At 43.0% G+C, this 27925-nt stretch overlaps 1 protein-coding gene across 1 annotated transcript in view; it reads right to left on the reverse strand.

Moving 5' to 3' along the window:
• The window catches only part of CLVS2 (clavesin 2), a 76175-nt gene that overhangs the window by 40045 nt on the left and 8205 nt on the right, over positions 1–27925 (reverse strand). The window contains exon 2 of the mRNA XM_038742652.1: positions 6049–6223. Coding sequence (XP_038598580.1) covers positions 6049–6223 — 175 coding nt within the window. The remainder of the gene's footprint in view (positions 1–6048; positions 6224–27925) is intronic.

A 27925-nucleotide genomic window follows, 5' to 3' on the forward strand; every position in this document is an offset into this window, starting at 1 on the left:
TTTTACAGATGAGGTAAATGAGGCCCAGAGAAGTTAAGTGACTTGCCCAAAGTCACACAGCTGGCAATTGGTGAAGCTGGGATTTGAACCCATGACCTCTGACTCCAAAGCCCATGCTCTTTCCATTGAGCCACACTGTTTCTCTAGAAACCATTCTCCCTGTTCTCTGAAACATTTAGAAGCATAGTATGAGCTCCAAACTATTCCAAACTATTACTGAATGAGACTAGAGGACGCTATAATAGAAACCAAGAGATGACAAACAGATTGTGCTGGTACTTTTCAGAAGTTTGGTATCTTTTCATTTTTTATGTGAAGGAACTTGGCTAATTGAATGTATGACGAGTACCCCAAATATAACTGATCGACAATACACTTGCCATCCAGACAATAATGTAATTGTATTTCTAATAGTTTATCTGATGAAAGTGAATCCTGTCATACTTTGGTCTAGAATCACTGTAAGGGCCATGCTATACCAAAGATAATGCAAGGACCGTATCTATCAATTCTGTTGAATTGTACTCTCCCTAGTGCTTAGTTCAATGCTCTGCACACAGTAATTGATTGATAATCAGGGATTACACAAAGGAATAGGCAGAGACACCAAAAAGAAATATCTTTGGGGGCTCAGTGGAATATTAAATCACACATTCTTCCCCTAACTTGAGCATGCCATTTTCTTAAAGAGGCAGGGAAGTCTGCTGTAAAACGTTCAATCTTCTTAGGCAAATCTGAGTTCCAGTCCTTGCTCTGCTCTGTGACTCAAGGCAAGTCACATAACCCCTTTGGTCTTCAGTTTCCTCATCTGTTAAAATGAGGGCCACAGTAATAACAGCCTCTTCCTTCCTCATAGAGATTTTCTGCGAATGAAAGCATCATGGCCTAATGGAAAGAGCATGAGCCTGGTAATAAGAATGACCTGGGTTCTACTCCCAGCTCCACCACTTGTCTGCTGTGTCACGTTGGGCAAGCCACTTAACTTCTCTGTCCCTCAATTATCTCATCTGTAAAATGAGGAATAATAACAATAATAGTGGTGGTATTTGTTAAGTGGTTACTATGTGCCAAGGAATGTTCTGTGTGAGCCCCATGTGAGACATGGGCTGTATCCAACTGGATTAAATTGTATCTAATCCAGTGCAAGCACTTTGGGAAACAAAACCACCGAACATAATTAAGGTGTCATTATTATTAAAATGGACAGAGATCAATCAATCCATGGTACTTATTGAATGCTTATTGTGTGAAAGTACTGTTCTAAGCACTTGGGAGAGTACTATGTAACACATTCCCTGCCCACAATGAGTTTACAGTCTAGAGGGGGAGACCGACAATGATATAAATCAATACATTACTGATATGTACAGAAGTGCTATGGGGTTGAGGGAGGGATGAATAAAGAATGCAAATCCCAATGCAAGGACAAAGCAGAAGGGGGTGAGAGAAGAGGGAATGAGGGCTTAGTCAGGGAGGCCCTCTTGGAGGAGATGAGCTTTTAATAAGGTTTTGAAGTGGGGGAGAGAGATCATCTATCGGCTATGAAGAGGGTGGGTATTCCAGACCAGAGGCAGGATAAGGGCAAGAGCTCATCAGAAAGATAGACGAAAATGAGGTTCTTGAGGAGAGGGAAAACATGGTCGGACTGTTTCTGTAGAAAAATGATCTGAGCAGCAGAGTGAAGGATGGACTGGTGTGTGGAGAGACGGGAGGCAGGGAGGTCAGCAAGGCAATTGATGCAGTAATCAAGGAGAGATAGGATAAGTGTTTGGATTAATGTGGTAGCAGTTGGGATGAAGATTCATGGAGGTGGATAATGACTCACCTGGAATCACTGCACTTCTCATATGATGCAAGTGAGCACCTGCAACCGGAGGAGGTTCGGTGCCTTTTTAGTCCCGCTCTAGACTGTACGCTCATTGTGGGAAATGAGAATGTGTCTGTTTATTGTTGTAATGTACTCTCACAAGCACTTATTACAGAGCCCTGCACCCAGTAAGAGCTCAATAAATACAACTGAATGAAAGAAAGTTGGAGGAAAACCATCAAAATTAGTCTTTGACCTGCTTAATCCATTCATGAGGCATTTGAATTAAAAACAACTCTTTTTCTTTCTTTCAACTCATAATAATGCTCCCAGGACCCTTCACTGGGAGTGCCATGTAATAATAACAATAATAATAATAATGGCATTTGTTAAGTGCTTACTATGTGCAAAGCACTGTTCTAGGTGCTGGGGGATACAAGGTGATCAGGTTGTCTCACGTGGGGCTCACAGTCTTAATCCCCATTTTACAGGTGAGATAACTGAGGTACAGAGAAGTTAAGTGACTTGCCTAAGGTCACACAGCTGACAAGTGGCAGAGCAGGGATTTGAACCCATGACCTCTGACTCCCAAGCCCGTGCTCTTTCCACTGAGCCATGCTGCTTCTCTAAGCAATGTAAGCAATGAATCTTCAATATAGATAAAAGAGAGACAACTCTCAAGCCCTTGAACAATGAAGCCAAAGCCACATCCCACTCTGAGGCATGGAGGGAAAATAAAAATCCTTCTCCTGCTTCCCCCTACCCACACAATTCCTTGACTGAATAATAATGGTAATTGTTAACTGCTTACTATGTGCCAGGCACTGTACTAAATGCTGGGGTGGATGCAAGTAAATCGAGTTAGACATAGTCCCTGTCCCACACAGGGCTCACAGACTCAATCCCCCTTTTACAGAAGAGGTAACTGAGACACCAGAGAAGTGAAGTGACTTAACCAAGGTCACACAGCAGGCAAGTGGCAGAGCTGGGATTAGAACTCCTGACCTTCTGACTCTCAGGACTCTGTTCTAGCCACTACATCATGCTGCTTCTCTGCTTCTTTGGGAAAATCACCTCCAGGGAATTGGGCCTCTTAAAGCCAAATTGCTGCCACTGAGGAATAGTCATCCAGCTCTTGGGTTAACCCCCAGAGGTCTTACATCCTGTCAGAAGCTCAGCCTTTGCATCGCATTGCATTCCAAGGACACAGGGGAAAATGTATTCTTGCCCCACCCTCCAAACAAGTCTAAAGAATAAATCTCCTTCCCGATGTGGAGCAGGGAGCTAGATTCAAGTAGAGTAAAAGCAACAATACTGAGGAAAGACTAAGGTTTCAATCCGCAAAACCCCTAATGAACCACGGTTTGATCCAACAGAGTAGTATAAACCTGTTGCGTAGTAAAATTTTTAAATATTCTTGTCAGTTTGTATAACTATCACTGGCTCAGTGATCTGGATTGTAAAGGTGGTGAGCATCATAAAGTCTAAACTGATCAGATTGTTGTGCAGTGAGTCCCCACACCCAAAATAATTGGCCCTCTTGGATATTAGAAGAACAACTTTCGACTTACACACTGATCAGATGGAAAATATAAAATTACAGAGCACAGAATCCCATCTTCTCAACATGCTTTATTACCTTGCTTTGTCATGAAATACTTAGCAAGCCCACTGCATCATATTCCCTGACTTTCCAAAAATGTGGAGGAACCTACAAAATAAACCAGGAAAGTCCAAAGGCTAAATAATGGACTCCTAAGGGACTGTATTATAGGAGGAGAGAAGAAAGTTCTATTTTTTGCAGGAAAGTGCAGATGAAAGAGATCCCACGCAAAATAAAATGATCATTAAAATTCCTCCTCACTCTTTTACAGTTGGCTTCATTCTAGACATTACTACATATGTATATGGCTCTAGAATAATTTGGACACATCTCTTTTCACAGAGTTGATGTCTTTTTTTTCTTTTCTAAATATCTCTTGAATGATATTCAGTATCAGAGAAAGAGTGAAATTCAATCATTCAATCATACTATTGAGCGCTTACTGTGTGTGAAGCACTGCACTAAGTACTTAGGAGAGTGAAATATAACATACAGAGACGCACTGCTGTCCACAAAGAGCTTTCGGTCTAGATACTTTAAAACTATTATTATTCTTCAACCCCAACTCCACCTTCTAGGAATTCCAATCATTTGAAAAGTAAGGAATCAATGAATACAGCCCATGTCAGGGGATTTGTCAGAAGAATATCAGACCCCGAGGGATGCCATTCTATGTCAGCCCCGTAGTCTATCCAGACAAGAATACTGCCTTTGACTTGGGCACCAGATCACTGGGAGAAGCCATTTGCTGGCTGCCCTCAATTAATCAGTGTATTATTGAGAGCTTAATATGTGCGGAGCACTGTACTAAAAGCTTGGGAGAGTCATGTCTTGGGCTGTTGAGTCATCTCTGACCCACAGCGACTCTATGGGCACAGCTCTCCCAAAATACCTCACCTCCATCTGCATTTGTTCTGGTAGTGTACCCAAAGCATTTTCTTGGTAAAAATATGGAAGTGGTTTACCACTGCCACCTTCCACGCAGTAAACTTGAGTCTTTGTCCTCGACTCTCTCCCATGTCGCTGTTGCCTAGCATAGGTGAGTTTTTGACTTGCAGCAGATTGCCTGCCAATCACAAGCCACTGCCCAATCTAGGAATGGAGTGGACAGGCCTCTGCTTCACTCTCCCTCCCCTAGTCGAGACTGGTAGAGAACTGGAAACTCTCCAGATGTGATCCCGAGAGGGAATTGGGAGAGTACAATACAACTAAATTGGTAGACACATTCCCTGCCCATATTGCGTTCAAATCCCAGCTCTTCCACTTGTCTGCTGAGTGACCTTGAGCAAGTCACTTCACTTCTCTTTGCCTCATTTACCTCATTTGTAAAATGGGGATTAAGATTGTGAGCCCCAAGTGGGATAGGGAATGGGCCCAACCTGATTAGCTTGTATCTATCCCATTGCTTAGTATAGTGCCGGGATCAAAGTAAGTGCTTAACAAATAACATTTAAAAAAAACAGCAATGAGCTCACAGTCTAATGGGGGAGACATCCATCCTCTTGGTGAGGAATGCATCATATAATATCCCTAAATCGCCCCTCCACATCCCTAACTTTCCCTCTAGTAACATATTAAAGACTGCTCTTACATGAATTTATCCAAATCTATCTTGAATATGCTAACATTTTTGGCCTGCATAATCTAGGTGGGAAGTAACTCCATCTGGTTGCCACCTACCAAAAGAGTGAAGATGATAGGAATTTTTCTCCAAAAGTGAATATGCCTTAGGGAAGATCAGACATTCCACAGTAACCCATAAAAGCAGTGTACCCTTTTTTAATGGTATTTGTTAAGTGCCTCTTATGTGCCAAGCACCGTACTAAGCGCTGGGTTAGATACAAGAAAATCAAGTCAGACAAAGCCCGTGTTCCAGCTGAGGCTCACAGTACCTCCCAGTTTGGTGAGAGCAATTCTAGACTTCTATCAATTCTCTGAGAAAGCTGACAGGATTCCCATCTCTAATCATTTCAGTGCTGATAGCAATTTCATAATCATAATCATAATCATTATGGTATTTGTTAAGCACTTACTGTATGCCAAGGACTGTGCTAAGCACTGGGGTAAATACAAAGTAATCATGGTTGTTCCATGTGAGGCTCAGAGTCTTAATCAGAACAGTGCCTTGCACATAGTAAGCGCTTAACAAATGCCATCATCATTATTATTATTATTATTATTAACCCCCTTTTTACAGATGAGGTAATAACTGAGGCTCAGAGAAGTGAAGTGACTTTGCCCAAGGTCACACAGCAGACAAGTGGCAGAGTCAGGATTAGAACCCACATCCTCGGACTCCCAAGCCCGAGCTCTTGCCACTAGGCTATGCTGCTTCTTGGTTGGAAAAGAAATGAGGGCCTCCAACAAGATAAAATTGAAATATTCATTTAGACTTACAAAGTAAAAACTAGAGTAACAAACAGAGTATAACTTTCTTCCATCATTAAAATTCCAGTTGGCACTAAAGTTACGAATGAGTCCCTTAGATGAGAACTATGAAATCAAGGGCCACGTCTCCACCAGGAGAAATGTTACATAGCCTGAGGAGCTGGTGAATATTATGCTCTTCAGAAAAATTTTTGACTTTAAATGCTTACCACTAGCCCAGGGAAGGGGTTGGAGGTGAGTCGATATTTACCTGGAGTCCCTCAATTGCCAATCTCAGCATGCTGGGAGTGAGTTTGGATGCCTGCTTGAACGTGAAGTTACTCCAGTCAATAATCAAAACAAATCCATTCACTTGAAGTTCAGGATCTTCAATCATAGCTTCTAAAGAAAGTAGGATGGCCCGTAATATATCCACTAAGGTGTATCTAGAAGGAACAGGGAGAAAACTATATTAAGCCAGATGACCAGGAAAATAATGAGAAAGAACTCACCCACCCATAGAAAATTCCCTCTATGTCTCCCGCTCTCTAGTTTTGACAGGAGCATCTAGTTTTGGTGATAAACCACCAAGCATATGCTGTAACCTATTAAAACTCCATCGAATCTACAAAACAGAAAACCTAAGATGGCCCAGAAAAGTCACAGTTCACTTCATTGATTGATTTGTTCAAATTATGTTGTTCCGAGAGATGCATTTAAAATTACCTGTAAATATATATCCTGGTATGGTTCTAGTAATTGGTCCTACATATGCTAGTACTAAATAGGTTATCACTATAAATGACTTTCCAAAGCCAGCAGCTAAAAGCAGTATGGTTAAAAGAAAAGAAAAACCTAGCCCAACCAGAATAACACTGGCATTTCTCAATTCTGTATTAACAATACAGAATTAAATTAACATAACAATAATTAAGTAAATTAAATAAATTAAAATAACAATAATAATTATTATTATTATATTTGTTAAGCACTTACTAAGTGCCAAGCACTGTTCTAAGCACTGGGATAGATACAAGGTAATGAGTTTGTCCCACTTGGGGCTCACAATCTTAATCCCTATTTTACAGATGACGTAACTGAGGCACAGAGAAGTTAAGTGTCTTGCCCAAAGTCACACAGCTGATAAGTGGCGGAGCAGGATTAGAACCCATGACCTCTGGTTCCCAAGTCCAGGCTCTTTCCACAAAGCCACACTGCTTCTCTAACATTACAAAATGTTCAGAGAAACTGAAACAACTTTCTCTTCAAACAAGGGAGAAAAAAATAAAACATTTCCATTTAAAGAAAACGCCTGATCAGCTTTAATTAATTGCCTGAAATGAGGATTTTCCCCATTTTCCTTGAGAGAGAAGGATGGAGAGAGTGAGAGAGAAAGAGATTATCAGCTAGGAAGTTTGCATCCTTAACATGAACTGTTCAGCCTTGAACTTAATTGTACTCTTTTGTGGAGGGCATATGGTAATAATAGGAATTATCTAAACACTATGAACTTCAGGGAGGAAGATTCCCCTTATGGCTGCCTGATTAATCCCAAATGCTATCCTTCCCTCACTGCTCTTAGGAGTGCTAGCTAAGCCTCCTTTCAGGATGCACTTATTTCCTGCTTTGACTACTGCATCATTCTCCTTGTTGACCTCCCTGCCTCTTGTATCTCCAAACTCCAGTCACTACTTCACTCTGTTGCCTGGATCATTTATCTAAAACCCATGCTGTTCATGTCTCCTCACACCTCAAAATAATAATAATAATGGCATTTATTAAGCACTTACTATGTGCAAAGCACTGTTCGAAGCGCTGAGAAGGTTACAAGGTGATCAGGTTGTCCCACGTGGGACTCACAGTCTTTATCCCCATTTTACAGGTGAGGGAACTGAGGAACAGAGAAGTTAAGTGATTTGCCTAAAGTCACACAGCTGACAATTGGCAGAGCCAGGATTTGAACCCATGACCTTTGACTCCAAAGCCCGTGCTCTTTCCACTGAGCCACGCTGCTTCTCAAAAGCCTCCAGTGGTTGCCCATCCATCTCCTCATCAAACAGAAACTCCTCACCATTGGCTCTCAATTAACTCTCCTCCCGTCCTACGCTACCTTGATCATAATACTGAATAATCAACTCACTCATTTCCTCATAGTAACAATAATAATAACAACAGTTGTGGCATTTGTTAAGCGTTAACTACATGCCAAATACTCAACTAAAGTTGGGGTAGATACAAGACAAACAAGTCAGACACAATCCTTGTCCCACATGTTGCTCACAGTCCAGTGGGGATGGATTACAGGTACTTGAATCCACTTTTATAGATGAGGAAACTGAGGCACAGAGAAGTGAAATGACTTGACCAAGGTTACACAATAGACGGGTGACAAAGTCTGTGCTGTTTCTTCTAGCCTTCTTCAACCTAGCCCACACACTTTGATCTTAACACTAACCTACTCACTGCATCTCACCCACGTATCTCTCACCACCAAACCTTTGCTCACATATTCCCTCTGATCTGAAGTGCCCTCCCTCTTCATATAATGATAATAATTATTATTATGATATTTCATTCATTCATTCATTCAATCGTATTTACTGAGCAATTACTGTGTGCAGAGCACTGTACTAAGTGCTCAGGAAGTACAAGTTGGCAACATATAGAGATGGTCCCTACCCAACAGCGGGCTCACAGTCTAGAATAATAATAATAATGACATTTATTAAGTGCCTACTATGTGCAAAACACTGTTCTAATCGCTGGGGAGGATACAAAGTGATCAGGTTGTCCCACGGGGGGCTCACAGTCTTCATCCCCATTTTACAGATGAGGGAACAGAGGCACAGAGAAGACAAGTAACTTGCCCAAAGTGACACAGCTGACAAGTGGCGGAGCCGGGATTTGAACCCATGACCCCTGACTCCAAAGCCCGTGCTCTTTCCACTGAGCCACGCTGCTTCTCTATTTGTATTTGTTAAGCACTTACTAAGTGCCAGGCACTATTCTAAGCACTGGGGTGGATACAAGCAAATCAGGTTGGACACAGTCCCTGCCGCACAGAGTGCTCACAGTCTTGATCCCTATTTTACAGATGAGGGAACTGAGGCCCAGAGAAGTGAAATGACTTGCCACAGGTCACACAGCAGGCAAGCGGTGGAGCCGGAATTAGAACCCATAACCTTCTAAATCCCAGGCCCTTGCTCTATCTGCTATGCCATGCCTCTTCATATCCAATAGACCACCAGTCTCCCCATCTTCAAAACCCTATTAAACTTGAATCTCCTTCAAGAAGCCTTCCTGACTAATTTCCCATTTCCCCACTCTATTAGCTCTCCCTTTTGCGTCTCCTAGGCAGCTGGGCCTCTACCCCTTAAGCACTGTGATACTCATCCCAACTCCAGCCCCACAGAACTTTTATAAACATTCTTACATTTTGCCGCTTCCCTCACCTGTCTCCCCCGACTAGATTGCAAGCTTCTTGAGGGCAGAGATCAAGTCTACAAACTGTATTATACTCTCCCAAGTGCTTAGTAGAGTACTTTTCGTACAGTAAGTGCTCAATAAATACTATTTACTAATTGATCCATCAAACCATGTGGCGGTTGTCCTCCTGGACACCTATCTTCATGGTTAGGAATAGACCATAAAATACCTCTAATTTTCTCCTGTAGAGCAAGGGCCTGGGAATCAGAAGGTCATGGGTTCTAATCTCATATCCTCAATTGTCTGGTGTGTGATCTTGGGCAAGTCACTTAACTTCTCTGTACCTCAGTTATCTCATCTGCAAAATGGGGATAGAGACAGTGAACCCTACATGGGACAGGTACTATGTCTAACCTGATTTACTTATATCCACCCCAGCGCTTAGTTCAGAGCCTGGCACATAGGAAACAGCATGGTTTAGTGGAAAGAGCACAGGCTTGGGAGTCAGAGGTCATGGGTTCTAATCCTGGCTCCACCACTTGCCAGCTGTGTGACCTTGGGCAAGTCACTTAACTTCTCTATTCCTCAGTTAACTCATCTATAAAATGAGGATTAAGACTGTGAATCCCATGTGGGACAACCTGATTACTTTGTATCTACCCCAGCACTTAGAACAGTGCTTGGCATATAGTAAGCACTTAACAAATACCATCATTATTATTATTATTATTATTATTATTATTATTATTATTATTATCCCATCATACATGAAACCATCCCAATCTTCCTCAATTCTTCAACATCTCTAGCTTTTCTACCAACCCACATTTTACGTTCTAACACCCTGTTATAAGAGCATAAGAAAGGTGCATCCTTACCAAACTGAATGCTTTAATTCTTTAATTCCACAGGCTCAATCACACTACAGTATGACGAGGTTGTTAACATTTGTAAAGGCAGAGGGTAAGCATAAAAAAAGTAAGGGAAAATTTCATGCACACCTTGAAGTTTTCCAACTTTGAAGGTTATCATGTACCATCCAAAGTATAGGTCCAATTGACCATCCTTGGATGACATGACCTACATGAATTCAAGATATCTTCATTTTTATACTAGAACCACACTGAGAGTGTGCCCATGAACATCAGATTTTACCAGGATACTGCTCAGAGATTTCCTCCAAAGCATAACTGGTAGAAAGGAGCTAGACTGGGGATCAATCTATCAATCAATAAATGGTATTCATTAAGTGCTTACTGTGTGCAGAGCACTGTATTAAGCAATTGGGAGAGTACAATACAACATAATTTGTAGACATGTTCCATTGATATTTTGGCTAATTCGTGATAACAGGGGAAAAATGGTTAAAATCCCACATTGTTCAATTAGTTTCATCCAAATCCTTCATTAGCACAACTAGGAAGCAGGGAATTTTCACATTCTCCCCTTGCTTCTGCTCACTATCCAACCCAGGGTGTTGCTAATGAAGACAAACGAGAGCCCAAGATGATTCACAATTGCTTGTTTCAAAATTCTAAGTAATCAAAGTTGACTATATGATCTGCTGGGAGAGGGAAGCCTTGGAAGACATGCACACTCATTTCACCCAAGAGTTTGAAAAGGAAAAGAATGAGTGCAGAGCTAGCCAAAATCTCCAGTGGCTACCAGTCAACCTACGCATGAAGTAAAACTCCTCACTCGGCTTCAAGGCTGTCCATCCCCTCACCCCTCCTACCTCCCCTCCCTTCTCTCCTTCTCCAGCCCAACCTGCACCCTCCGCTCCTCTGCCGCCGCTAACCTCCTCACGGGGCCTCATTCTCGCCATCGACCCCCAGCCCACATCATCCCCCTGGCCTGGAATGCCCTCCCTCTGCCCATCCACCAAGCAAGCTCTCTTCCTCCCTTCAAAGCCCTACTGAGAGCTCACCACCTCCAAGAGGCCTTCCCAGACTGAGCCCCCTCTTTCCTCTCCCCCTCCCCATCCCCCCCGCCCTACCTCTTTCCCTTCCCCACAGCACCTGTATATACGTTTGTACAGATTTATTACTCTATTTATTCTACTTGTACAAATTTACTATTCTATTTATTTTGTCAATGATGTGCATCTAGCTTTACTTCTATTTATTCTGATGACTTGACACCTGACCACATGCTTTGTTTTGTTGTCTGTCTCCTCCTTCTAGACTGTGAGCCCATTGTTGGGTAGGGATCATCTCTATATGTTGCCAACTTGCACTTCCCAAGCACTTAGTACAGTGCTCTGCACACAGTAAGTGCTCAATAAATATGATTGAATGAATGAATGAAGAGCCCATTGCTAATGTTTGACCTACACATTTTCTAGTAATTTAGGGCTCAAATAATGGGCAGTAGAAAAAAGGATACTGTACAGAGTTTGAGAAAATATATAGAAAGGTGTCTGGGAGCAGCGTGGCATAATACAGCACAGGCCCGGGAGTCAGAAGGATATGGATTCCAATGCCGGCTCCGTCATTAGTCTGTTCTGTTACCTAGGGCAAATCATTTCACTTCACTTTTCCTCAGTTATCTCATCTGTAAAATTGGGATTAAGACTGTGAGCCCCACGTGGGAAATGGACTGTATCCAACCTGATTACCTTGCATCTACCCCAGTGCTTAGAACAGTGCTGGGTACCCATCATTATTTTTATTACATTTCAAATGTCTGTAAATTCTGCTGTGCATAATAAAAATCCCAATTTTTGTCCCTTTGGAGCTGCTCAGTCTTACTTCCAAATGTGATGGCTTTATTATTATTGCTGTTGCTAATATTATGATTATTGTTATTATCAATTGTGATATTTCTTAAGCACTTACTATGTACCAAGTTTTATACTGAACACTATGGTGGATACAAAATAATCAGGCCTGATATGGTGCCCATCCTACAAGGGACTCACAGTTAGAATAGGAGGGAAAAGAGATATTGAATCTCCATTTTGCAGAGGCGGGAACTGAGGCACAGAGAACTTAAGTTCATTCAATCATTCATTAATTCAATTGTATTTATTAAGCGCTTACTGTGTGCAGAGCACTATACTAAGTGCTTGGGAAAGTACAATACAGCAATAAAGAGTGACAATCCCAGTCTACCATGAGCTCACCGTCTAGAGCATCACCCTCCTCTCTGATCTCCCATCCTCCTTTCTCTCCCCACTTCAGTCTATACTTCACTCTGCTGCCCGGATTATCTTTGAACAGAAATGCTCTGGGCATGTTACTCCCCTCCTCAAAAATCTCCAGTGGCTGCCGGTCAACCTACGAATCAAGCAAAAACTCCTCACTCTCAGCTTCAAGGCTTTCCATCCCCTCATCCCCTCCTACCCTACCTCCCTTCTCTCCTTCTCCAGCCCATCCCGCACCCCCGGCTCCTCTGTCACTAACCTCCTCACTGTCCCTCGTTCTCGCCTGTCCTACCATCGACCCCCATCCCACGTCCTCCCCCTGGCCTGGAATGCCCTCCCTCCACACATCCACCAAGCTAGCCCTCTTCATCCCTTCAAAGCCCTACTGAGAGCTCACCTCCTCCAGGACGCCTTCCCAGACTGAGCCCCCTTCTTCCTCTCCCCTTCCCCATCCCCCACACCCTACCTAGTTCCCCTCACCACAGCACTTGTATATATTTGTACAGATTTATTACTCTATTTATTTTACTTGTACATATTTACTATTCTATTTATTTTGTTAATGATGTGCATATAGTTTTAATCCTATTTGTTCTGACAATTTTGACACCCGTCTACATGTTTTGTTTTGTAGTCTGTCTCCCCCTTCTAGATTGTGAGCCCGTTGTTGGGTAGGTACCGTCTCTATATGTTGCCGATTTATACTTCCCAAGCGCTTAGTACAGTACTCTGCACACAGTAAGCGCTCAATAAATACGATTGAATGAATGAATGAATAGAGGGGGGAATTTATTATCAATACTAATAAAGAGACATCAATATAAATAAATAAAATTACAGATCTCTACATAAGCAATGTGGGGCCGGGGTGTGGCTGGGAGGGAGCAAAAGGGGCAAGTCAGGCTGATGCAGAAGGGAGTGGGAGATGAGAAAAAGTGGGGCTTAGTCTGGGAAGGCTTCTTGGAGAAGATGTGCCTTCAATAAGGCTTTGACGTAGGGGAAAGGAATTGTCAGATTTGAGAGCAGAGGGCATTCCAGGCCAGAGGCGGGATGTGGGCCAGGTTTGGTAGTGAGACAGGCAAGATCAAAAACAAAGTGGTAGTACCAGAAGAGCGAAGTGTGCCGAATGGGCTGTAGAAGGAGAGAAGCGAGGTGAGGTAGGAGGGGGCAAGGTGATAGAGTGCTTTAAATCCAATGGCAAGAAGTTTTTTTGATACAGAGATGGATAGGCAACCACTGGAATTTTTTGAGGATGGGGGTGATATGTCCCGAACATTTCTGTAGAAAGATCATCTGGGCAGTGGAGTGAAGTATGGACTGGAGTGGGGAGACGTCAGAGGTTGGGAGGTCAGCAAGGAGGCTGATGCAGTAATCTAGGCAGGATAGGATGAGTGATTGTACTAACGTGATAGCAGTTGGGATGGAGAGGAAAGGTCAAATTTTAGTGATGTTGTGAAGATGGGACTGACAGGATTTGGAGGCGGATTGAATATTCATTCATTCATTCAATCGCATTTATTGAGCACTTACTGTGTGCAGAACACTGTACTAAGCGTTTGGGAAGTACAAGTTGGCAACATATAGAGACAGTCCCTCCCCAACAACGGGCTCACAGTCTAGAAGAATATGTGGGTTGAATAAGAGAGCGGAGTCAAGGATAACACCAAGGTTATGGGCTTGTGAGATGGGAAGGATGGTGGTGCCATCCACAGTGATGGGAAAGTCAGGGAGAGGGCGGATTTGGGTGGGAAGATTAGGAGTCTGTTTTCGACATGTTAATTTTGAGGCGATGGGAGGAGAGCCAAGTAGAGATGTCTGGAAGGCAGAAAGAGATGCGAGCCTGGAAAGAGGGTGAGAGATCGGGGAGGAGACGTAGATTTGGGTATCACCTACATAGTGATGGTAGTTGAAGCCATGGGAGCAAATGAGTTCTCCAAGGGAATTAGTGTAGATGAAGGATAGAAGAGGACCAAGTATTGAACGTTTAGGGATCCCCACAAGTCAAGTTAAATGACTTGCCCAATCTCACAGCAGACAACAGACAAGTGGCAGAGTCAGGATTAGAACTCAGGGCTTCCGACTCCTAGGCCTGTGCTTTTTCCACTAGGCCTTGCTGCTTCCAAGTTACCAGTGGAAGGTACCTACAGCTTATACAGCCTAACAGATGAGGGGCAGCTGATTTTTCTGCTGCTTATCAGTCACCTACCTGTCTAGAGTTCCCTTCAATCAATCAATCAATCAATCAATCGTATTTATTGAGCGCTTACTATGTGCAGAGCACCTTCACATCCATGGACCCCTCCCCTCCCCATCTTCAAAGTTCCTCTGAAATCACATCTCCTTTTGGATTACTTTCTAATCCCCTTTTATGCCACTTCAGTACTTCCTTACCACCCAGATACTTGAGTATTTACACCTCCTCATAGCACTTGTGTACATATCTCATATTCCCTATCACATCATTCTACCTGTCATTTATTTTAGGGTCTGCTCCCCCATTAGATTGAAAGCCCCCTGAGGGCAGGTATCATGATGATGATGATTGATGATGATGATGATGATGATGATGATGATGATGATGATGATGATGATGACAGAAGCAGTATGGCTCAGTGGAAAGAAGAAAAAGCACAGGCTTGGGAGTCAGAGGTCATGGGTTCTAATCCCAACTCTGCCACTTGTCAGCTGGGTGACTTTGGGCAAGTCACTTCACTTCTCTGTGCTTCGGTTCCCTCATCTGTAAAATGGGGATTAAGACTGTGAGCCTCACGTGGGACAACCTCATTACCTTGTATCCCCCCAGTGCTTAGAACAGTGCTTGGCACATAGTAAGCGCTTAACAAATACCATTAGTAGTAGTAGTAGTAGTAGTAGTAGTAATAGTAGTACTAGTAGTAGTAGTAGTATATTAAGACTGTGAGCCCGCCTTCTAGACTGTGAGCCTGCTGTTGGGTAGGAACCGTCTGTATATGTTGCCAACTTGTACTTCCCAAGCACTTAGTACAGTGCTCTGCACACAGTAAGCGCTCAATAAATGCTATTGAATGAATGAATGAATGAAGTTCCAAGCACTGGACTAAGTACTGGGGGGCAGATACTAGATGATAAATTTGGACTCAGCCCCAGGCCATCAAGAGGCTCACTATCTAGATCAGAAGAAAATATATTTTATCCTCATTTTACAAATGAGGAATTGAGGCACAGAGAAGTTAAAAGTGACTTGCCCAAAGCCACAGAGCAGACAAAAGGCAGGTCCAGTACCACAATGCAGAGCTCCTGATCACAGTTTTGTACTCTTTCCAATAGAGTTTGTACTCTGCCAAGTCATTAATACAGTGCTCTGCCTACAGTAGATGCTTAATAAATACTTCTGACATTGATTGATTGACTTAAAATCTCCCAGAACAATTTCTGAAATCCATAAAGGGGAATTAAAATAGATTCCTCTTCTGAATGAAAATTGTAAGAGGAAGGATTTCTCTCCGGGGATGAAAGTTGATCATAGAACTGAAAGGAGTCTTTCACCCACCTAGCAACAGAGGAAAAACTTGCAAATTATACTGAGAATACTGAGAATATGCTGGATCAGAAAGGTGACGTTTATAAAAAGAAAATGCTATAGGCTGAAAATAAGATATTTGTCGTCATTCTTGGCATCCCACTGCAGTTTAATTTTTCTAGGATTTAACTAAATCCCAAGGAAGGGTACAGCTCATGAGTAACCCCTGTGCCTGAAGGAAGACAGGGAGGGCCATTATCTTAAAGATGAAGAAAAGCGGATTTGCCATGCTCATAACACAGATTATATCCCACTGGGTTCCTTTGTTTGGGGGAAGAGGAGATGACTCTGAGGGATTATGTTAAGTTACATTTCAGGCAGCAGTAAAATATTGTTCTTGGTTCTTTTATTCTCCTCAAAGTCAAGATTCTTTTCCACTTCCTCCAGGCCTATGTTGTCAAACATTTCTCATTATTCCTAACAGCAGCCCAGCAGGATGCGCGTGAACTGAAACCTTTACACGGAACCTGGACATAACCTCCAAGATATCTTCTGAAACATAGCTTGAACCAGGAATTTATAATTTGCCCCTGTCTCATTATTATTATTATTATTATGGCATTCTTTCTTGAACGGATTCTTTAAGGAGGCTAAAAATTCAAAAAGAGAAGGCTTTTCGAATGGAGCGTCAAAATATTCCCGTTTGGCAGTTGACCGAAAAACATTCTGAATATCCTCTATTCTAACTACACTTCCCTTAGCAGCTAGCTGAAAGACACAGGCAAGAAATTACGCCTGGAGCCATGTTCATATGATTACTGGATCTTAATGTACCACACAAAATAATAATAGCCTGAATAAATGAATTTCAAATCTGCTATTTTAAAGCCATGCTATTCTCCACTGAGGGCTAATGATACTATTAAGGTACTTTACCCTTTGAGCACCAAACGACAGAATATGGTTCCTTTGGTACAGCCAGAAAGTTCTGGATGTTCTGGGATCTGAGTAAGGAATCCCGCTGCTGGTTAGGGACTGTCTCTATATGTTGCCAACTTGTACTTCCCAAGTGCTTAGTACAGTGCTCTGCACACAGAAAGCGCTCAATAAATACGATTGAATGAATGAATGAATGAATCTGAGAAACAGTGTAGTCTTGTTGGAAAGAGCAGGGGCCAGAAAGCCAGAGCAGCTTGTCTGCTGTGTGACCTTGGGCAAGTCAACTACACTGTGCCTCAACTGTGTCAAATGGGGATTTCATAAGTGTCTTCCCTCCTTCTCAAACTGTGAGCCCCATGTGGATTAGGATGGTGCCCAAACTGTAAAACACAGGGATTCCACGACCTGTTCTCCCTCCTACTTAGACTATGAGCCCCAATGTGGGACCTGATTATCTTGTATCTTCTCCAGGGCTTAATCCAGTGCTTGAAACATAGTAAGCACTTAACAGAAATTACAATTACTTTCATTATTATTGTACTCCAGGTCCCACATGGGGCCCACAAGCCTGATCTCCCTTTTATAGATGAAGTAACTGAGTCACTGAGAAGTGACTTGCCCAAGGTCACACAGCAGACAAGTGGCAGAGCCGGAATTAGAACCCAGGTCCTTCTGACTCTCAAGCCCATGCCTATCCACTAGGCCATGCCGTTTCTCTTCCCCAGCACTTAGCACAGTGCCTGGTACACAGTAAGCGCTTAACAAACATTCCACTAAAATAAAGGAATTGATGGATTGATTAACGGATTGATGGGTTGATTAATGCTTTCCAGCCCCCAGAGGACATCATACCAAATGGTCCCCTTACATCTTGGTGATGGAACAATCAATTCTCTGAACATTCATGTTATTCTGGGGAGGAACTAAGGCTGAATGGAGAACCGGGTGGCTCTGCTTTCCCCTCATAAATATGTGTATCGCTGAACAGAAGGTCAGGAAATCAATCTCGAAAAGGAACTGGGCCCAGATGGTCTCATCTCATTTCCCTCCTCAGACCTCACTGGTCCCAGCAGGAAGACAACATGGCCAAAGACGAGTGGTTCAAACAGCAAGGCCACAAATTGGGCTTAGGGAGGTGGGGGCTGGGAGGAGGAGTGGAGGAAGATAGAGAGAGGGAAAGAACTGCAGTCACTGGAGGAAAACCTACATTTTAAAGCAGTCTTCAGTCTGGACTGTCCTACTGTACTCTCCCAGATGCTTAGCACAGTGCTCTGCACATAGTAAGTGCTCAATGAACATGGCTGATTGATTGATTGATTCACTGTGTTGCTGAACCCAGAAGATGAGGTACAAAGGCAAGACTTCTCCCCACAAAAAGTCCCAGATATGTGGTTGGGAAAAAGTGCAAATTTAACCAAGAAACCTTCATTTCTCAGGCTCGAATAACCAGACTACACTGAGCAAGGATTTGATGAAAGAAACCAGGCTCTTTAACCTTTAAACATCTATCGGGTTCGGGCGGTCCTGGATTTTTGTTCTCCTCTCCAGACAATTTTGCACAATCTTTAATGTCCCCATCCCAGCTGCTCACCTTAAATGGTTGGATGGCCACATCCGGGCTGGAGCATGGTCAGTGTTTGTTAATTTCCACTGATTTGGGGATCCCCAAATCCCATGGGATTCTTGTGGACAGGTTGTCCTAAAATTCTACAGTACTTGGACCCCGCACTTTCTCTCCACCTCTCTACCCTACCAGTTCCTGCGTTGGGAGGGAGAGGCATGAAAGTTTGGGAGATTGTGCCTAGTGTTTTTCTTTAATGGTATTTGTTAAGCTCTTACTATGTGCTAAGCACTATGTGCTTGCACTGGGGTAGGTATTAGACAGTCAGGTTGGGCACAGTCCATGTCCCACATGGAGCTCACAGTCTTAATCCCTATTTCGCAAGTGTAACTGAGGCACAGAGAAGTTAAGTGCCTTGCCCAAGGTCACACAGCAGACAAATGGCAAAGCCGGGATTAGAATCCAGGCCCTCTGACTCCAAGGTCTCTGCTCCTTCGACTAGGCCACATTGTTTCTCCACTCTCTATGTGTTCCAAAGTCATCTTTAATATAGTTGCTCCTCTCTGTTATACAAAGAAGCACACACACACATTCACACACTCATTCAGTCACTCACTCATTTACAGACTCACAAAAGACTGTATATTTTGTAGGCCCATCCCGCAGCTTCCTAAAGCCATTAACAGCCTGAAATGGAAGAGTCAGGTAATTGCCATTTATGCTATTTTCCATCATTTCCCTCTAATTTAGAGCCTATTTAAAAGACTAGCTCATCATGGGCTGGTATCCCTTCCCATATCCCAGTTCTCATCCGCTTGTTGATAGCCAATGAAGTTTTTACAGTTAAGTAGGCTATACACTACATACTGCTTTCCCTTCAGAAACCTTCCATTGTTTTTCCTGCTACATAATAATAATAATAATAATAATAATAATAATGGTATTTGTTAAGCAGTTACTATGTGCAAAGCACTGTTCTAAGCGCTGGGGGGATACAGGGTGATCATGTGAGCCCACTGTTGGGCAGGGACTGTCTCTATATGTTGCCAATTTGTACTTCCCAAGCGCTTAGTACAATGCTCCGCACACAGTAAGCGCTCAATAAATATGATTGATGATAATGTTGTCCCACATGAGAAGCAGCGTGGCTTAATGGAAAGAGCACGGACTTTGGAGTCAGAGGTCATGGGTTCAAATCCCGCCTCCACCACATCAGCTGTGTGACTTTGGGCAAGTCATTTAACTTCTCTGGGCCTCAGTTACCTCATCTGTAAAATGGAGATTAAGACTGTGAGCCCCCTTTGAACAACCTGATCACCTTGTAACCTCCCCAGTGCTTAGAACAGTGCTTTGCACATAGGAAGTGCTTAATACATGCCATTATTATTATTATTATTATGGGGCTCGCAGTCTTCATCCCTATTTTACAGATTTTTCTTACATCCAACCATTTCCTCTCAGTAAGCAAAGTATTCTCCTTAGGTGTGTTGGACCCTTTGTGAAGATGGTGGGCTCTCTTGGGCCACTGAGGTAATTAATTAATAGGTGATGAATTATTACTTCAGTGAACAAAGCCAGTGTCTGGGAGACGGCAAATATTTTCCTTGGCAGTACAAAAGCAAGTCCCTAAGCATGAGTGTTTGCTACAAAGGAACAGGATCACTCAGGATCACCCAAAGAAACATTGTATACAAATGTTCTTGTCAACAGATGTGTTCTCCATTTGTTCCTGAAGGAAGACTGCTCATCCAAAACATGAATCAGTAACTAATTCCAGTGCTCCTTAGAGAAGCAGCCTGGTCTAGTGGAAAGAGCACGGGCCTGGGCGGGCCTGACAGTCAGAGGATCTGGGTTCTAATCTTCACTCCGCCTCTCATCTGCTGTCACTTGGGTAAGTCACTTAACTGCTCTGTGCCTCAGTGTCCTCATCTGTAAAATGAGGGGCAGAGGGATTCAATATCCAATCTCTCTTCAATTTATACCATGAGTCACATTTGGGATGTGATTATCTTGCGTCTACTCTAGCGCTTAGTACAGTGCTTGGCACATAGTAAGCACTTAGCAAGTACTATTATTATTATTATTGTTATTATTACTTAGACTTTGAGCCCCTTGTGAGATAGGGCTTGTGTCCAATCTTATTATCTTAGTATAGTGTTTGACACATCAAAAGTGCTTAACAAATACTGAAATTATTATCCTGCCTTTGTCAGTACCCAAAGAACTATATGGAATTGCCACATGAATTCGGGTAGAGAAGAATGGTCATAGAGATAAGTTCTACCAAATAACATCAACTCCCATGTGCAGCCACCCCTTACCATCAAACTTTCCACTTTGAAGAATATTTTTAAATGTATGAATGCATGTCTAAGCTAATAAAGTTGGTTTCAGTACAACAAATTTTCAGAGTACCAAGTGCAAATTTAGGATTCCCTGTGACTCATAAGAATTAGAATTTCTTAGGCCTCAAATCAGGTGGAACTACTTGCCTAGTCTAGACATATTATGGCAGACTCTTAGAAATAAGTTTGTGAACTCCATACAACCCTCTAGACTGTAAGCTCCTTGTGGGCAGGGAATGTGTCTGTTATATTGTTGTGTTCTACCCTCTCAAGCACTATAGTACAGTGCCTTTCATACAGTAAGTACTCAATAATAACAATAATAATAATGGCATTTATTAAGTGCCTACTATGTGCAAAGCACTGTTCTAAGCGCTGGGGAGGTTACAAGGTGATCAGGTTATCCCACGGGGGGCTCACAGTCTTAACCCCCATTTTACAGATGAAGGAACTGAGGCACAGAGAAGTTAAGTGACTTGCCCAAGGTCACACAGCAGGCAATTGGCAGAGCCAGGATTTGAACCCATGACCTCTGACTCCAAAGCCCAAGCTCTTTCCACTGAGCCACGCTGCTTCTCTACATATGATTGTTATCAATATAAGGGGTGCTGTACTCTTTAGGGAGAATATTTCACCAAGCTCATTGAGACCTCTCAGAGCACCTACTTGCCTATGGGAGAGGAAACTGTGTGGCCTAGTGGAAAGAGCACTGAACTGGGAGCCAGAGGAGCTGGGTTCTAATCCCAGCTCCACCACTTGTCTGCTGGGGGACCTTGGGCAAGTCACCTGACCTCTCTGTGCCTCAGTTTCTTCAAAAGCAAAATGAGGATTCAATTCCAGTTCTCTCTCCTACTCAGACTGTTAGCCCCGTGTGGGACAGGAATTGTGTCCAATCTGATTAACTTGTATCTAGCAGTTTCTTAGAGCAGTGTTTGACACAGAGTAAGCCCTCAACAGTGTAGGTCTGGGTGTGTGCTGGGAATTTAATATAGCAATTCCTGGTAACCTTGGCAACGCCATAGTGAAAACCAAACTCAAGCCCCATAGGGCAGGCTATGGGACCAGCTGAAGACTGCAGAACCATGGACAGACACCCTGGGATTGCAGCACCAGGTCTGCATCCCTCGATCTGGATCCCAGGATCAGGGAGCCACCCCACGATTCATCCATCAATCCTATTTATTGAGCGCTTACTATGTGCAGGGCACTGTACTAAGCACTAGGGAGAGTACAGTACAACAGAATTAGCAGACAGGTTCCCTTCCCGTAACGAGCTTATAGTCTAGAATGAACCCAGGCTGGGGGAGTTGTCATATATCATTATGAGAAGCAGTGTGGCTCAGTGGAAAGGGCATGGTCTTTGGAGTCAGAGGTCATGGGTTCAAACCCCAGCTCCACCAACTGTCAGCTGTGTGACTTTGGGCAAGTCACCTCACTTCTCTGTGCCTCAGTTACCTCATCCGTAAAATGGAGATTAAAACCGTGAGCCCCCCGTGGGACAACCTGATCACCTTGTAACCTCCCCAGCTCTTAGAACAGTGCTTTGTACCTAGTAAGTGCTTAACAAATACCATCATTATTATTATTTTTTTATCTCTCAGCAGTTTACGCAGCAAATGTTATTTCTTTGGAGTGTTCCCTGGGTTGTTGGGGAAAACCTTTCGCTTTAAAACATAATAAGAATATCTGCAATCCACCCTACCTCGCCTCCTTTCTTCCCCACTCCCCAATCTCAGAGGAACACCAATGCTCAACAGCAAAGGAGAACAGATTGTTCACAGTGAGAAATCTGTGAAAATTGTTGACTCATTAGATTGTAAGCTCCTCAGAGGAAAGGCTCCTCAGAGGAAAGGTCTGTGTCTTTTGACTTTCATATAATAATAATTGTTAAACACATACTGTATGCCAAATCCTGAACTAACCACTGGGGTATATACAAGATAATCAGGTCCACAGAGGGCTCACAGTCTAAGTAGGAGGGAGAACAGGTACTGAATCCCTATTTTGCAGCTGGGGGAACTGAGACACGGTGAAATTAAATGACTTGCCCAAGGTCACACAGCAGGTACATGGCAGAGCCGGGAATAGAACTCAGTTCCTCCGATGGCAAGGCCCACTCTGATACACTACTTCCCTAATTATATGCTCCCAAGCATCCAGGACAATGCCCTACATACAGTCGCTATAGTAGGAGGGGTTCATTGAATAACTAAATTAATGAATCACTTTACTATTTACTCCTCTTTTCCATCCATCTTCACTTCTCATCGATGGTTTCATTTATTCCTCTCTCTCTTTCCCTAGGCCTTTTCCCTTTTCTCCTTGCTTTCCTCAGTTCCATGGGGTCCCAGCCATTTGTGGTCTGAGGAAAGATTCATGATATTTCAGAAAGGAACAGGAATAAGAATCAGACCCATTCTTCAATAGAGACTTTAAGGTACTCAATCACTTTTCCCTTTACTCCTTATCCTCACTCCTCTCCCATTACAATCCAGCCCACACATTTTGCTCCTCTAATATCAACCTGCAAGAGTGCCTCACTCTTGTCTTTCTCATTGTAGATCCCTTGCTGACACACTCCCTCCTGTCTGGGACAATCTCCCCCTTCACATCCAGTGACCACTTGTCACCCCGTCTTCAAAGTCCCACTACATTTTACATCTCCTCTAGGAAGATCTCTAAGATCATCAGTGACTTCCTTCTTGCCAAATGCAATGTCCACTGTTCCATCCTAATCCTCGTCTACCTTTCTGCTGTCTTCGTTGCTGTGGACCACCCCTTTCTCCTGTAATTATCTTGCCCTGGCTTCACTGACACTGTCCTCTCCTGGTTCTCCTCCTATCTCTCTGGCTTCTCATTCTCAGTCTCTTTGGCAGACTTCTCCTCTGCGTCCCACCTCCTAACTACGGGAGTCCCTCACGGCACAGTTCTGGGTCCCCTTCTATTCTCTATCTACACCCTCTCCCTTGGAGAACTCATTCGCTTCTACAGTTTCAACTACCATCTCCAAGTGGATGGTTCCCAAATCTACATCTCCAGTCCTGTCCCCTCTCTTTCTCTGCAGTCCCACATTTCTTTCTGCCTTCATGACTTCTCTACTTGGAGGTCCTGCTGACATCTCAAACCTAACATGCCCAAAACAGAACGCCTCATCTTCCCACCCAAACCCCGCTCCCCCCGACTTTCTTATCACTGTAGACAACACTGCCATCCTAGCTGTCTCACAAGCCCAAACCTTTGACATTATCCTTGACTCATCTCTCTCATTCTGACGGCTCATTCGGGCTGTTTCCAATTCCTGTCAGTTATACCTTCACAACATCTCTAGAACCCACCATTTCCTCTCCATCCAAACTGCTACCACGCTGATACAAGCAATTATCAATACCAGCCTCGTTGACCTCCCTACCCCTTGACTCTCCCCTCTCAAGCCCATTCATTACTCAGCTGCCCAGGTCATTTGTCTAAAAAATCATTCTGCACACATCTCTCCATCCCTCATGAACATCAGTCAATCAATCAATTGTATTTATTGAGCGCTTACTGTGTGCAGAGCACTGTACTAAGCGCTTGGGAAGTACAAGTTGGCAACATATAGAGACGGTCCCTACCCAACAGTGGGCTCACAGTCTAGAAGGGGGAGACAGAGAACAAAACATATTAACAAAATAAAATAAATAGAATAGATATGTACAAGTAAAATAAATAAATATCCATCCACATCAAAAAGAAACTCCTTACCATTGACTTTAAGACACTCAATCAGGTCTCACTCTCCTACCTGACCTTGCTGATCTCTGACTAAAACTCAATCCTCACATTCCGCTCTTCTAACACCAACCTATTCTCTATACCTTGGCATCATCTGTCTCACCACCAATCCCTTGCCCGCATCCTCCCTCTGGTCTAGAACTCCCACCCTCTTCATATATGACAGACCACCGCTCTCCCAACCTTCAAAATCCTCCTAAAATCACACCTCCTCCAAGAGGCCTCGTCTGACTGAGCCGTAATTTTCCCTCTCTGCCCTCTCATCTGCATTGACTAAGCACTTGGCTGTGTGTATCCCTTAATCACTCGGCTACTGACCCCAACCCCTCAGACCATATCCTTACACTCTACTATTTTTCTTACCTAATTTATTTTATTGTCTCTCCCCTCCAGTAGATTGTAAGCTCCTTGTGGGCAAGGATCACGTCTCCCAACTCTAGTTTATTGTACTTTCCCAAGTGCTTAGTACAGTGCTCTGCTCACAGAAAGTGCTCAAAAAATACGATTGATTCACCTCCAAATTCCCCTACCTCTATTGTGTCATTGTCTGCTGGGTTACCTTAGGGGAGCCACTTTACTTCTCTGTGTCTCAGTTACCTCATCTATAAAACGGGAATTGAGACTGTGAGCCCTATGCGGGACAGTGACCATGTCCAACCTTATTTGCTTGTATCCATCCCAGTGCTTTGTGTAGTGCCTGGCACACGGTAAGTGCTTAACAAATACCACAATTATTCTTATTATTATTGTCTATGGCCTAGAGTGTTCACCCTCTAAGCATCTAGGTACCAGGATCAGAGTCTATATACACATCTTTAAACTCTATTGTTTCTCCACCACTTGTAATTCATTTTACTCTCTGCCTCCCCTGCTACATATAGGAGGCCTTCCCAGACTGAGTCCCCTCCTTCCTCTCCCCCTCCTCCCCCTCTCCATCCCCCCCGCCTTACCTCCTTCCCCTCCCCACAGCACCTGTATATATGTATATATGTTTGCATGTATTTGTTACTCTATTTATTTATTTTATTTGTACATATTTATTCTATTCATTTTATTTTGTTAATATGCTTTGTTTTGTTCTCTGTCTCCCCCTTCTAGACTGTGAGCCCACTGTTGGGTAGGGACTGTCTCTATATGTTGCCAATTTGTACTTCCCAAGCGCTTAGTACAGTGTTCTGCACACAGTAAGTGCTCAATAAATACAATTGAATGTATTACAAACTCCTCGAGTACAAGGGTTGTAAGAAGCAGCGTGGCTCAGTGGAAAGAGCCCAGTCTTGGGAGTCAGAGGTCACGGGCTCTAATACTGGCTCCGCCACATCTTCTGTGTGACCTTAGGTAAGTCGCTTAACTTCTCTGAGCCTCAGTTACCTCATCTGTAAAATGGGGAATAAAACTGTGAGCCCCACATGGGACAACCTGATAATAATAATAATAATAATGGCATTTATTGAGTGCTTACTATGTGCAAAGCACTGTTCTGAGCACTGGAGAGATTACAAGGTGATCAGGTTGTCCCATGGGGGGCTCACAGTCTTAATCCCCATTTTACAGATGAGGTAACTGAGGCACAGAGAATTAAGTGACTTGCCCAAAGTCACACAGCTGACAATTGGCGGACCCGGGATTTGAATCCATGACCTCTGACTCCCAAGCCCGTGCTCTTTCCACTAAGCCATGCTGCTTCTCTGATCACCTTGTATCCCCCCAGTGCTTAGAACAGTGCTTCGCACATAGTAAGCATTTAATAAATGCCATCGTTATAATTATTATTATTATTATTATTGTACTCTCCCAAGCCTTGACTACAATGCTCTGCACAGAGTACATCATACTTAATAAATAGAAATGACTGATGACTGATAGTGACCTTTGGTGAAATCCAACAAGAGTCTTCCATTTTGCTGTCAGAACTCCACAAAGATAACATGGCATCACTGGAAATAGACTAAAACAACCTTGACCTGGTCAGCGAGCGGCTCAGAAAACACACCACAGTGCAAGCACCTGATCGCTTCAGAAAGAAATCCATCGGCAGCAGAAATCATTTTCTCTAAGCATGCCTTCCAGGTTCCGATTATTGATTTTCTTGAGCGGGCTCTGCAAATAATTCACTTTGCTCAGGAGAAAACCACCTAATGTCCATTCCGATGGCTATGATTATATCACTTCTGATTTGTCACAATGCGTGTGACTTACAATAACTTGAAGCTGACCTGCATCCTACAGCTGGAGATTTCTTATGGCGAGAAATCCTGCCACACTCTCTTTTTCAATCGCTCATGGATCACATTGTAGCCCGTGATACAGTGACAATTCCTATCAAATCATTTCCTATTCATCTCTCACCCCACCGGTGGTTATTCTTACACGTGTAACTGTCATAACTGTCTGTTATTACAAATGAACATATCACGAAACTAATTTTTTTCCAAATTTTGAATAGTGCTTTTACATTAGGTTGTCACCATTAGTGACTTTCTTTTATGGTATTTGTGAAGCACTTATTTATATGCCAGGCACTGTCCTAAGTGCTGGGGCAGATACCAAGCGCTTAGGACAGTGTCTGGCACATAGTAAGTGCTTAACAAATGCCATCATTATTATTATTACAAGGTAATCAGGTTGCCCCACGTGGGGCTCACAGTCTTAATCCCCATTTTACAGATGAGGTAACTGAAGCCCAGAGAAGTTAAGTAATTTATCTCGCCTGTCCCACTGTCGACCCCCGGCCCACGTCCTTCTCCTGGCCTGCAATGCCCTCCCTCCCCACATCCGCCAAGCTAGCTCTCTTCCTCCCTTCAAAACCCTACTGAGAGCTCACCTCCTCCAGGAGGCCTTCCCAGACTGAACCCCCTTTATCCTCTCCTTCTCCCCATCCCCCCCACCCTACCTCCTTCCCCTCCCAACAGCACCTGTGTATATATATATATATATATATATATATATATATATGTACAGATTTATTACTCTATTACTCTATTTCACTTGCACATATTTACTATGCTACTTATTTTGTTGATGATGTGTATATGGCTTTAATTCTATTTGTTCTGACGATTTTTAAACCTGTCTACGTGTTTTGTTTTGTTGTCTGTCTCCCCCTTCTAGACTGTGAGCCTGTTGTTGGGTAGGGACCGTCTCTATATGTTGCCAACTTGTACTTCCCAAGCGCTTAGTATAGTGCTCTGCACACAGTAAGTGCTCAATAAATATGATCAAATGAATGAAAGAATGAATACTACCAAAACATTTTTTGAAAATATTACTTTTATAACATATTATTTTATTAGAAATGTAATGTCTAGATCATCTATATTATTACCACTCGAAGATTTGATAATAATGATGATAATAATAATAGAAATATTTGTTAAGTGCTAACTATATGGAAAGCTTCACCTGAGCACTTAGTATAGTTCTATGCATATAGTAAATGAAAAATAAATACCACAGAAGGAT

This window comes from Tachyglossus aculeatus, chromosome 2, assembly GCF_015852505.1.
Source record: "Tachyglossus aculeatus isolate mTacAcu1 chromosome 2, mTacAcu1.pri, whole genome shotgun sequence".
Classification (NCBI taxonomy): domain Eukaryota; kingdom Metazoa; phylum Chordata; class Mammalia; order Monotremata; family Tachyglossidae; genus Tachyglossus; species Tachyglossus aculeatus.